Genomic DNA, 12,714 nt, shown 5'->3' with positions numbered 1-12,714 from the left:
AGGGACGGTTTAGCGAGGAAAAATCAAATCACTTACCTCGGAGTGTACGGTTCTTGAAGTTTCACCTCTTTAGTTTTGCACCGGGGCTGGCTAACAAGTAACGGACGCTCGAAATCTTGTCTGTAAAGAACCGCCTCAAGCCAGAGACCGCGTCAGGAAAACAAAAACGTCGTGGGGGCGGGTGTGGGAAAACGAAGAAAACCTCCATTCATTAACACGGAAGTGTTTACGGCGCTCACGTGGCGCTGCGTGACGCGTTTACGGCGTTTATTCATCCATCTTCAGTAACTGCTTAATCCTCAGTGGTTTAAATGACTAATTTGTTTACATTTTGAGAAATCGAGCCAACATCGTTTGCTAGAAAATATTGCAGGTAGGGGCAAATAATAATAATAATATTATTATTATTATTATTATTATTATTATTATTAAGTGCAAGAGTGGGCAGGATTGGTCATACTTTCTGCTGGAGTGGGCGGAAACGTCCTGCTGGAGGGGGTGGGATTAATCAAACTTTCTGCTAAAGTGGGCAGGGTTGGTGGAACATTCTAGCGGAGTGGGCGGGACCGGTCAGACTTTCTGCTACAGTGGGTGAGATCAATTCAACTTCCTGCTGCTGTGGATGGGATCGATCAAACGATCTGCTGGAATGGGCTGATTAATCTCTCTGCTCGAGTCGGGAGGGTGGATCAAACTTGCTGAAGGAGTGATACCTGATTGGTCAGGATTCCTTCAGGGGCGGATGGGTTTTTCCTCACAGACACAGCGACCTCAAACCACATCCACATCGACGATGTCCAAAATATACAGTTTACGATACAGTGGGTCTTACAGTACCTTCATGTATGAACTAACGTGCTGTTCCTGTAACCATGCCTCCTTGGCTCCGAGAGGTTGAATGTGGAATTATAGGGGAAAAGCTGGACGGGGTGCGTGTGTTGTTATATTTATATTCTAACCTTACCTTGGCGTCATTCTGCACGGATCACGATGCGTACGCAGCCACGTAGTTCTGCTTTGGACTCGTGTGGATACAGAAAATTTGAAAAGTTTTCAATTTGAAGCACGTAAAAAAAATTTTCCCAGATAACGACGTCGAGTTCATCGCTCCAGTGCAAAACTAAAGAAGCAAACACCAGGCTGCCAAGAACGTCTTCTCCGATGGGCTGTTTTTAAAGGTTTCGCGTTTGATTTTTGCCCTAAACTGTTCCTTTCCTGCTTCACGTCCTTAAAAAAAAAAAAAACTAGAAATCATTTACGTTATTTTTCAGGAAGACAAGTAAAGGAATAATAGGACGTGATGTTTGGAGAGAAAGACGCACAGTGGTGTGAAGTGCATCTAATTTATATTCATTATTTATTGAAAGTCTTGTTTAAAAAAAAAAAAAAAATCTCAACATCTTTATTACCATGAGTTACTGAGATGCTAATAATAAAAATCAGAGAGGTACGTATACACTCGGAGATGGGACGTTCTTCTACGAGAATTAAAAAATGGCATCAAATATGTAAAAGACAGGCAAAAAAACACATTCCTGATGTTTCTACAGTACTTGTTCAGCTTCAAACGTCAAATTTATTTTCTATAACACACTAATGTCTCAGTTTCACTTAAGGTATCCGTCCACGGGGTGTTTTTGAGATCGGAGGTCATTTAGGCAGCTCCTCGATGATCACCCTGGAGACGGAGTTCCAGCCGGTGGAGGCGTCGCCGTGTGGGTAGTCACCGCACGTGCCCACCCAGACGCCCACGTCCACGGGGCCGGCTCGGATGCCCTCGCACAGACCTTCCACTGAGCGCAAAAGAAAACACAGCAGAAATGCAACAGAGCTGTCGGTACTATCGAGTGCAAAAGTTAGCATCCCCTCATCACACAGTGGAGACCCAATTTAATTGTAAAGCACCGATTTCACCGACGTTTCTTCATTATCGCACGCAACACACATGGTCAAATCGAGGGGGTGGAGTTACTGCCACAGGTGGACTCCTAATTAACTCCTAATTATACCAATTGTCCAATCAGAAGCTTCAGAAAGTCGTCATGCGTTAACGTGAAACGTGTGGAGTTGTGAAGAACCGAGACTGAATATCTATTGCACAGGTGTATGTTCTCGACTGTATCTTCATATTTATTCATCACTTTGAACTCGCGACGTCCTGGTCATGAACGCACACCCGTTAAAAATGTAAATAAAAACGCGTTATTAAAAGGATCTGCTGCTGATATGAAATGATTCGAATCAAGTACCCACTCCTCGATGGCCCGTGACACCGACCCCTTCCCGGCGAGTGCTTTTCCTGATGACGAGCGCCGTCCCTCGAACACGCACTCGTCCCCGAACACGCACTCTCCCCTGGTTTAACGCGTAATGACATTGTCTGAAGGGCTCTTCTAGCAGACACCGGTCCTCGGCCTGCATCTATTACCGTGAAACGATTACAGTCGATTACTCTCGCGAGCCGAATCGCAGTCGCGTGCGTGTCGAAGATGAAGCCGGCGTCCATCACGGGAATCACACGAGCGCTCATGCACGCGCCCATACAAAGGTCATGCAAAAGGTCACGCAAAGTGATGCCGTTTTTCAGATCCGGCTTCATTATGGCTAGAGCAGAGTCGTGTCAGTTCAAAAGTTTGCACCCTCTTCCACCCTTCTTCATATCCTCTGAACAGCCGGTGTGTATCCTCTTTCGTTTAAAAGACGCTTTTACAAAGAATTTCATGGATCTACAGACGGAATTCACATTGAATAAGCAAATGTAGTTTTTGGTGCTTAAACTTACTCTTCACTTATTTGTTTTGTGTGTGTTCTTACTGGAGTGTTTTAACTGTAATGACGGGCTCGATTTCCTCACGGTCAGTCTATTGCCGTCTCTGAACCTGGATTCTGTTTGTCATTTTCATTTCTTAGTTTTAATCCGTTCGTTTTTTTTTTTTATTACTTTTGTCATAATGTCAGGTGTCAGAGGAGCTTCCCCGCCTAGTATTAAATAACCGAAGTCGACTGTAGGCGTCTCACCTGACGTGGTGCGGTGGATGTTGATGGTGGAGTTGAACTCGGGGCTGCCCTGGTCCAGGTAAACGATGGACTCGATGGGCAGTGGGCCGGAACATTCGGCTCCGTTAAAGGTGAAGTACCAGCGCTGGCAGCAGGCCGTCTTACACTTGAGCCGGAGCGAGCCGCTGAAGAGGACGCGCAGGGAGCTGTCTGAGCGCAGCTTAGTGAAGGTACACTCCTGCACATTAGAAGAAAACATGACTTGTGAAGCTCAAAAAACAGTTCTGGAATAGCTTAAATTGAGTCGGGTTAAAAGATAGATAAATAAATAAATAAATAAAACGCGTCACTCACTGTGATTTTGCCCAGGTCGATGCCGTAGTTGAGCGAGTTCCAAGCGCACTGCTTGTAGTTGGGCGTCCACGGCTCCTCGAACCTCTCGCTCACACACTCGCCCTTCTCTCCCTTGGCACCGTCTCGCCCTGGGACTCCAGGCGTTCCCGGAATTCCGTTCACTCCCGGGTTTCCTTCTCGGCCCGGGATGCCTTGCGGACCCTGCAAGCAGTTGCCGTACTGCAACGGGAAACCGTACATCACACACTACTGTTTCTATAGTAACAACTTACACAGGAACTTTTCAGGAGATGCTTATCGAGTCTCCAAGTTCACAGGTCACGTTAAACGTTAAAGTTTGCGCTTTACTGTCTCTAGGGAACGTAGCCAGCTGTGTTCACGCTCGCATTAACTTCAAGAGAGAGGAAAAAGAAGTGAGCTCGGTGAAGAACTGACCGTTCATCGCCGCCATAACATGATAACAGGAACTGACTTGCTTCAGACGTTCCAGAACGTTAAACGGAAATATAGAGGGATAAAACGTACGACGTGACACAGCTGCTGCTGTATGAGAGGAAGTAAGCGCCACGAGGATGAGCTGTTACACGGTAATTACTGTAGAAATCCTGTTGCTATGGTAACAGTAACTTCATCATGCTTCACACATCACACCACCCTGTTGTTGTCGTTTTTAATTTCCTATAACGGCGTGACAAGTTTACACGGAAAACAGGAAACTTCTTTGTCTGACATCTTTTTTTTTTTTTTTTGAACAAAGCGTCTAATATTAGCTTGATTCAAGTGTAATTCCGCTAATCGCTTTGTTTGTGCTGCTGATGTAATCTCCACCATATCACGCCTCGTGCTTAGAACGTTGCTGGAAGGGATCTTGAACTGCTCTTGCTAGTAAGAAGCAGCATTAAAACCGCAGCATGGCTTTAAATCCGATGGGAGATGATTACACCTGTGGCGTCGAAACCGCCGCTTTAACTCACATCAGTTGGCATGCGCGATGGGTCGGCACCCCGGGATAGGCTCCAGGTTCCCCGACGAGCCCGGGGGAGTTCTTTCTTCATCCATATCCTAACTGCCTCAGCTACGGTATTTCTTAAAGTTGTCTCCACAGAAATACGCCGCGAGGTCCGCCATTTCATGACCCCCTGACTGAAACCCCTGAAGGATGCTCTAGAGGTTTTTTCGGCGCCATCAAAGACCTCAGTTTTAGGCCGAAGGCGTGAAACGACATGGCTGTTTTTCCCCTGTCGTGTTTCTGCACCGTCACCTGACTTTCCTCCTGCCAGAGTAATTTAGGGTCTCATTGGCATGCCTGCGGGCACGGGCGCGTGGAAATAAGGGTCTTTAACCGAACCATAAATCTCAGCGCTATCGGTCGGCGGCAGAGCAGAGAGCGCAATGGATTCATATTTATTATGGGCCCCTAGTGCGCACTTCAGAGCTGCTGGCTCGTGCGTATTGACGGCGCGAGCGCGAGCATCCCTGCAAAACAAGCGCACATGCAAAAAATACACACGCAGATAAACAAGCGCCTTCGATCGTGGCGGACCGTCTCCGTCAGCAGAGAGCCACCTAGTCTCCGAGGCTCATGGGAGGGCAGGATGAAAAATGCACTCAGGTGTGCTGGGCTGCTCCGGCCAACGAGCGAGAGAGAATATGGAATCGGTTCAAACAGATGAGCGTTCCCTTTAGCTTCAAGACTTTTCATTACGATGATAAATCGCCTATGATATTTAAGTAATAGAACCATTTACAATCCCATGCTGAGGGCAAATTTTTTTTTTTTTTTACACCCTTGAATGATGAAGTACAGATGAATCAGTAGCCGCATTCTCACCCTCTCCGTCCCCGTGTGCTCTTTCATTTCAAACCAAATATTTTTCACCATAAGTCCGATCCGTGTGATTCCGACAACCAGGTTAGCTGGAGGAAAGATAAAAAAAAAACCCAAAAAACCTTCACACACACACAGAGACGACTTCCAGAGCTGGTCAGACGCTCTTTTAAAAACTGCCCATCAATTCAGTCCGTTTATGACTTTTCTATTTCCTTTCCGTGTCAGAATGCCTTCGAGTGAGGTGAAGCTTTTTAGGGTAACTTATAGCACTCGCTTGCAACAGACGGAGTATTTAACCGTCACCTGATGATCGAGTACGCCGGCTCTTCGAACAGAACGGAGTCGTAAAGTAAAGTACGAGGGGCGTCGGGGTTGCGCCTGGACGGGTTAAATGAAGTGTGTAACACCGGCCACGTAGCGAACGCCTCGGAATCGGATGAGAAAAAAACGCAGCGAGTCGATCACGCGTGAAGACGCGGTGGCGAGAGAGAAGGGGGCCAAGCACTGAAAACGAGAACGGACGCAAGGTGACGTTACGGAGAAAATCCCAGTGTCATAAAATTGTGAAAAAACGTGTACGCTAAAAGGATGAGAAAAAAACCCCCACTAATGACCAAAAATTTGTGGACACTTAACCGTCACACCCACATGCGCTTACTGAACAGAAATTCCAGATTATTCCCTCTCTCCCGTTCTAACTTTTCCCACTCTTCGACTCCGAGAAGGCTTCCCAGTAGATTCTGGAGCGCGTCATTTTTTTTCGGCGGTGAAAAGTTTTTTGTTTTTTTTAAATTCGATATAAACTTATCAAATAAACAATTCAAGCAGCAGTTGACCGTACGAGTCCAAATCTGGTCTCACATGCGGGTCGGTTCAAATCCCTGTTCCAAAGCGCCGACACCGGAGACTCCTTCCGCTGCCGGAGCGCGTTAATACTGACCTGTGATTTGCAGCTGCACTACTCTCAGAGCTGCGGCTACTGAAAATGAATCAACACCTTCTGACCAATCACAATCCAGAATCCAACAGCGCTGATTATAGTTCTGTCACGTTCTTTGAACTTTAAACGTCTACAACTTGCAGTGGTGGGTCAGTAAAGGCTCTGGGTGACTGATCAGAAGGTCGAGAGTTCAAACCCCAGCACTGTCAAGCTACCACTGTCGGGCCCTTGAGCAAGGCCCTTAACCCTCAACCGCTCAGATGTAGAAATGAGCTAAATGTAAGTCGCTCTGGATAAGCGCGTCTGTCGAATGCCGTAAATGTCCAACTACGATCCTGAGATTGAGTATACGTTGTTTTGTGATAATCTGTACTTAAGCATGATCAAAAGTAGATGTTGTATGCTATAATACTGTCACCAGATACGGCAATTTGGACACTGAATTTAGACGTGGTAATTACATGTGGCTGTGGGATCGGAAACCGGATAATTACACTGTATACAGTGGAATACAATGGAACTTTATTTTTGTCGCACTTTAGCACCTCAGATGGAGGTCAGGAGGGAGAAACTTCGAGCGTGAAGCTCATGAGTCATTCAGGGAATCAGTGAACCACTATTCTAGCGATGGCTAGAATCAGTCTACTGTAGGTGATACTCACGGTGTCTTCACCGTTCTCCTCAGCTGGTCCTACGTCCTAGACACTTACGACCAAGCTAGGTGGTTCAATTTCGGTAAATTTCCAGACTTTTATCAGTAAGAAATAAAACGCTCGTTTGTAGTTCAAGTTACCGCTAGCACCCGACCGCAACGTTGATCTTTTTTTTTTTTTACAATTTTATTTATTTATTTATTCATAAAAATCCCTCACCAGCCTCTTTATTTCTTCGTTGCAGTTAATAACGAGCTAAAATCTCCAAACTTAAAGGTAAACTTCTAAATACAGATTCGATTTCCACTTCATTTGAATGTATGACTCTTAGGAAATGTACATTTTATACTTGATCAATTCAATGTGAAACTTACCTAAGGATACTTGCGTAAAGATCAAAGTGTTTGTGAAATGTAGCGAGGTCAGAAAATCCAAAGTAACAAAAGTGCAGCTCAAAAAGTTCAGTTCCAGTTCATAAGTGTAAATAATGTAACAAAAAAATGACTAATTATTAATTAAATCAATAGTAATAGTAAAAAAAAAAAAAAAAAAATCAGTTTTTACTCCATAATTTTATACCAGTGCTCAGTGGAGATCATTTGTTGTAGCATTTAGTGCCAAATTGTATTGCAGAAGTTATTATATAGTATAGTTCAGTGCAAAAGTTTTCACCCCCCCATCCCCTTGCTTCTCCTTGCTTCACATGGAAATCACAGGTTTGAACTGTGAAACTTTTACTCCATGATCCGACATCATTCCTCAGTGGAGGTCATTTGTTTTAGAAGTTCCAGATGTGTAACATAGTTTAATATACATTCTCAGAGAAAGGTAGGCTTACAAACTGATTTAAGATTTAAGAAAAAGATTTCACCTGCATAATTGGACTATGATCCACTTTTTACATTCAAGCTTTAAAGGTGCCAAAAGTGTTCCCAAGGGTACCACCTCAGCATTAAGGAAAGGTACAGTTTAGTACCGCATGTATAGTATACTTGAGTGCAAAAGTTTTACACCGACATGATGAGTTAGCAAAATAATAGTTCGAAATGAACCCTCGGTGTCTCCTGCAACAGACGGAGATCCAAAAGGTTCGAAAAAAAGAAAAGAACCGCCGGAGGCTGGTGACATCTGGCAAAGTTATTACAGATATTTCAAGAAGAATGGTCAAAGGCTGGCCAAGCAATCTGGCAGATTCAGAACAGATTTTCAGGAAGAAGGAGAGGAATGAAAACCCTGTGCAGAGGATGAGGATGAGGACAGGAAAGAGGCTCAAGATGGTTAGAAAGGCAAAAGGTTCACCTTAAGAGAGTAGAATTTACCACAAGGTTTGAACTGATTTTGAGGCTGTTCGGATCTAAACACCACATGCACGATTGGTTAATGATGATGAAGAAATATCTCTGACTAAACTGTCTCGGTAGCTATAAATTAGTCCTAGGGGTGTGCAAACTTTTGCACTCCAGATATACAATATACACTTTTTTTCCCTTTTCAATACAGTAAGATTATCTCAGTGTAGATTTATTCATTCATTAAAATAAAATAAAAAATAAAAAAGAGTGCAAGTTCTTGTACATTACACCTCAACAAGACTTGTGCAAGAGTGGAAAGAAAACTCGCACCAACTTTCGCACTTACTTTCTCCGAGTATTCGGTGTCCTTCTGTCGGATCCCTCGGTGTTTGACTCTCTCAGCTCCGTGGCACGGAAAAGCCAAGCAAAGGACGAGCAGCGCGCGCCGTGTCAGATGCGCCATGTTCCCTGTGCAGAGAGCGGAGTAACGAGAGCGCGCGCGTGCTCGGGGACTGAGCAACGGGAGCGCGCTTCCAATTAAACACAATAACGGAGGCGCGCTCCCGATGAACCAGAATGACCAGAGCTAATTCAATAAACGTGCGCGCTTTTAATCGAAGAGAATAACAACGGACTTCCAAATAACTCTCGTAAGCTCCAGTGCTGCTTGAAAGTTTGTGAACCCTCTAGAACTTTAATACATTTCTGCAGAAATAGGACCCAAAAACGAGACACGTTTTCAAGTGGAAAAAATCTGGAACATTCCACAAGACACATTTTCAACAGGAAGTTGCATCATCTGGCTCTTCTGAAGGCTCATTTTCTTTCCTGTAGAAGTTATTTGTTTATTTTTTAAAAAAATGCTAATTTTGTGGTAAATCAGTAGAATTTGCTCAGTATCCTCACGCTATTAGCATGTATGCCACGTGGCTATATTTCATGTATTTGCTAATTCTATGCTAAAAACTCAGTCCTGTTACTCGTATAAACTCATATGACTTTTCTGAACATTACCTCTGCAAGTACAGCACAGAAATACAGGCAGTCCACTTTGGAGCATCACATCGGCAGGTAACATTACACACGGGTGTGCTTTACGTGCATGCAACCCCTCGCCCGATGTCCTTCTGCACAGAGTCACCCTCGAGAATAAAAGGCCCACGAGCAATCTGGCAGCACTCATCACCGGTGCACATCCAGAGCTCTCCACTATCCATTCTTACAGCGAAGGCCCTTGCACTCAGTACAAACCACGACATTTTTTCTTGTTTTGTACTGAGCTGTTCAGGTGAGGATTCACTGCCAAACTTTTTTCGAGGCGAACGACGGGAAGGGTGCCCCGGATGGTGTGGGAGGAGCCCTGAAGAGGAGCTCTGACGGTCTACTCAGCCAAGGAAGAGACGTTCCAGATGCTGAAGAACTGTTGCAAGAAACACGGAGCCCCTAGCCCATGGAGAACCGATAAAGACGGACGTCAGCCGCTTGTGCACGACAACACAAAATCTGAACTCTGGGTGCTTTAATGCAAAGCGTTTCAAGTTCAGCAATCAGCAGACAGCTCCTATGGCTCCCAGAGTGAAGTGGAAAGTCTTGAAGTTGTTGGAAATTGGTGTGTGCTGAAGTACGATGGTCACCCGTTCGGTGGGATGGCTCATATCTGTAATAATCATTCGTTTTTTTGGTATATGTACCCACTTACAGGGATGAGCGAGTCATCTGAACATTACTTTACTTCTTCCACGTCTCTGTAGACCAGTGTAGACCTCCGAACTCTCGAATACGCACGTCTGTTTGTAACGAGATGTTTAAGCACTGATCTCCTTCTGTGTGGAGTTCTCGCGGACATTCTGATCACCGACACTCGGCGTGAACCGTTCATTTCCGGTCCTGTTTACCGTCTTTACTATCTGAACACGTCTCCTCCCGAAATCCTTTAGCCGAGAGCATCGGACGGTGGCTCGCTGCAGCCGTTTTTTGAGTTACACACCGTTAAAAATTAATGAAGTAAATAAATAAATAAATAAGGAAAGTGCTGCCAAGAGTGCTGATGCATCATCTGGAACACGGCTCCTTCTTCTCATGGGTTACGTAACGGCAACGTTATGACGCGTTTTTCGTTTCAAAAGTGTCTCCGAGACCTCGTGAAGTTTTGAACACGTGACCGAGATGAAAAGATTTTTTTATTTCTATTCGTATCAGTTTATAAACTCCAGACATCAGATCTTCATGAAATCTTGAAGGTGCGCATATTCATTGGAAAAATTTGCAACATGAATGGGGCTTATTGTAGTTTCAGGACTTTTTTTCTTTTTTTTTGCCGCACTGTGTCAGATCTGGTTGGGGAAAGTTTGACGTGTTGGTTTTGGATCAGTTTTGGGGCATGAGTAGTTTCCTGGCAGGTTAATCCTCAGCTACGTTCTATGTCCTGCAGTCTTTTCAATACTAATTCAATACAACTGCTTCAACTAATGTCAACTGCAAACAAATCTGGGGCCACCAACCCCTCAAACCCCCCCCCCCTCCCTCCACACACACACACACACACACACACACACTAAACCTAGCTGTAACGAGCAAAACAAGGCTACTATTGAATCCACCCCCTCCAGTTTTTTTTTTTTAAAGCCCCTGATCTCCAGCTTCCGTCTCCAGAGACACGAGACACTGTAAGCACTGTAAGAAGCACTGCTGCTCCTGTGTGCACGTCTTCTCCGGGCTGAATGAACTCTTTCTCCTGATGCCAGTTCCCCACAGACCCCACCGCAGCACTGTACACACACCTCCGTGTCTTTGTATTGCTGCTGTCTCGGGTTGGGGACCACACACGCTGTTGTTCTCCTGGATTGACTTTTACAGAAGCATCACTTCATTCACGCTGTGTTCTGCAGTGTGCGGCCTGAAAGGGTTTGCATTCTGTACTTGTGGAATGATACGGCTGTTTATTATTCCCCGGGAACGTTTGCTGCCGTGGCGTAATTTTCCTCCTCAGGGATCCACACAGCACTTTTTTTGCAATTGTGTGCTCTTAAAAAAACAGGTTCCACTTTTGGCTGATTAATGGCTCTAGAGTTCTAAAAGGGGTTCTACTCAGAACTGTTCATAGAACTCCAGGTGAGACAAACCTGTCTGTCTGTCTGGATGGATGGACTTATAGACAGACAGATAGATGGCCAAATAAATGAATAGATAGATAGATAGATAGATAGATAGATAGTCAAATAAATGAATGGATGGATAGATAGATAGATAGATAGATAGATAGATAGATAGATAAATGAAAAGATAGATAGATAGATAGATAGACAAATTGATAGATAGATAGATAGATAGATAGATAGATAGATAGATAAATGAAAAGATAGATAGATAGACAAATTGATAGATAGATAGATAGATAGTCAAATGAATGGATAGATAGATAGATAGATAGATAGATAGATAGTCAAATGAATAGGTAGATAGACAAATAGATAGATAGATAGGTAGTCAAATAAATGAATGGATAGATAGATAGATAGGTAGTCAAATGAATAGATAGTCAAATAAATGGATGGATAGATAGATAGATAGATAGATAGATAGATAGTCAAATAAATGAATGGATGGATAGATAGATAGATAGATAGATAAATGAAAAGATAGATAGATAGACAAATTGATAGATAGATAGATAGATAAATGAAAAGATAGATAGATAGATAGATAGATAGATAGACAAATTGATAGATAGATAGATAGATAGATAAATGAAAAGATAGATAGATAGATAGATAGATAGACAAATTGATAGATAGATAGATAGATAGATAAATGAAAAGATAGATAGATAGACAAATTGATAGATAGATAGATAGTCAAATGAATGGATAGATAGATAGATAGATAGATAGATAGATAGATAGATAGATAGATAGATAGATAGTCAAATGAATAGATAGATAGACAAATAGATAGATAGGTAGTCAAATGAATAGATAGTCAAATAAATGGATGGATAGATAGATAGATAGATAGATAGATAGTCAAATGAATAGATAGATAGATAGATAGATAGATAGATAGTCAAATGAATAGATAGATAGATAGATAGATAGTCAAATGAATAGATAGATAGATAGATAGATAGTCAAATGAATAGATAGATAGATAGTCAAATGAATAGATAGATAGTCAAATGAATAGATAGATAGATAGATAGATAGTCAAATTAATAGATAGATAGATAGACAAATGAAAAGATAGATAGATAGGTAGATAGATAGATAGATAGATAGTCAAATAAATGGATAGATAGATGGATAGATAGATGCTTGTAGAACACTGAAAAGTAAAACCCTAACCCTGAGTGGTTTTGTATCAGAATGGTACTAAATAAAACCAAACTAGAACTAAAAAGATGAAAGTACCGAACTATAGAAAAAAACTTGAGGAACATGTTTTTTTTTTTAATAGTATAGCACCATACTGTAAAGAGTTCTTCAGTTTGTCTTTCTGGCGGAACCTCAGAGCTGTTCATAGAACCCTGTATGGTTGGTAGGGTTCCTCCAGTGGGACATAAATAAACATAAATAACATCATAAAACATAAATTAAAAAAACCTTGTCTTTCCAAAGAACCCTGAAGAACCCTTTTTTGTGTCTTTATTAC

At 42.9% G+C, this 12,714-nt stretch overlaps 1 protein-coding gene across 1 annotated transcript; it reads right to left on the bottom strand.

Moving 5' to 3' along the window:
- Positions 1 to 59: 59 nt before the first annotated feature.
- Positions 60 to 8,530, bottom strand: cthrc1b (collagen triple helix repeat containing 1b). Its single transcript, XM_053611366.1, has 4 exons — positions 8,414 to 8,530; positions 3,352 to 3,570; positions 3,019 to 3,235; positions 60 to 1,793 (listed from the first exon to the last, which is right to left on the bottom strand). The coding sequence occupies exons 1-4, from the start codon at positions 8,528 to 8,530 to the stop codon at positions 1,651 to 1,653; spliced, it is 696 nt and encodes a 231-aa protein (XP_053467341.1). The 3' UTR covers positions 60 to 1,650.
- Positions 8,531 to 12,714: the final 4,184 nt, after the last annotated feature.

This window comes from Ictalurus furcatus, chromosome 23, assembly GCF_023375685.1.
Source record: "Ictalurus furcatus strain D&B chromosome 23, Billie_1.0, whole genome shotgun sequence".
Classification (NCBI taxonomy): Eukaryota; Metazoa; Chordata; class Actinopteri; order Siluriformes; family Ictaluridae; genus Ictalurus; species Ictalurus furcatus.
The sequence above is the reverse complement of the archived record's forward strand: the minus strand, read 5'-3'. Positions and strand labels throughout refer to the sequence as shown.

Coding starts and splice junctions, on each gene's coding strand:
- cthrc1b (XM_053611366.1), bottom strand. CDS start 8,530: ATGGCGCATCTGACACGGCGCGCGCTGCTCGTCCTTTGCTTGGCTTTT. Junction 3,236..3,351: donor TCGACCTGGGCAAAATCACA/GTGAGTGACGCG, acceptor TCTAATGTGCAG/GAGTGTACCTTCACTAAGCT. Junction 1,794..3,018: donor CATCCACCGCACCACGTCAG/GTGAGACGCCTA, acceptor TTTTGCGCTCAG/TGGAAGGTCTGTGCGAGGGC.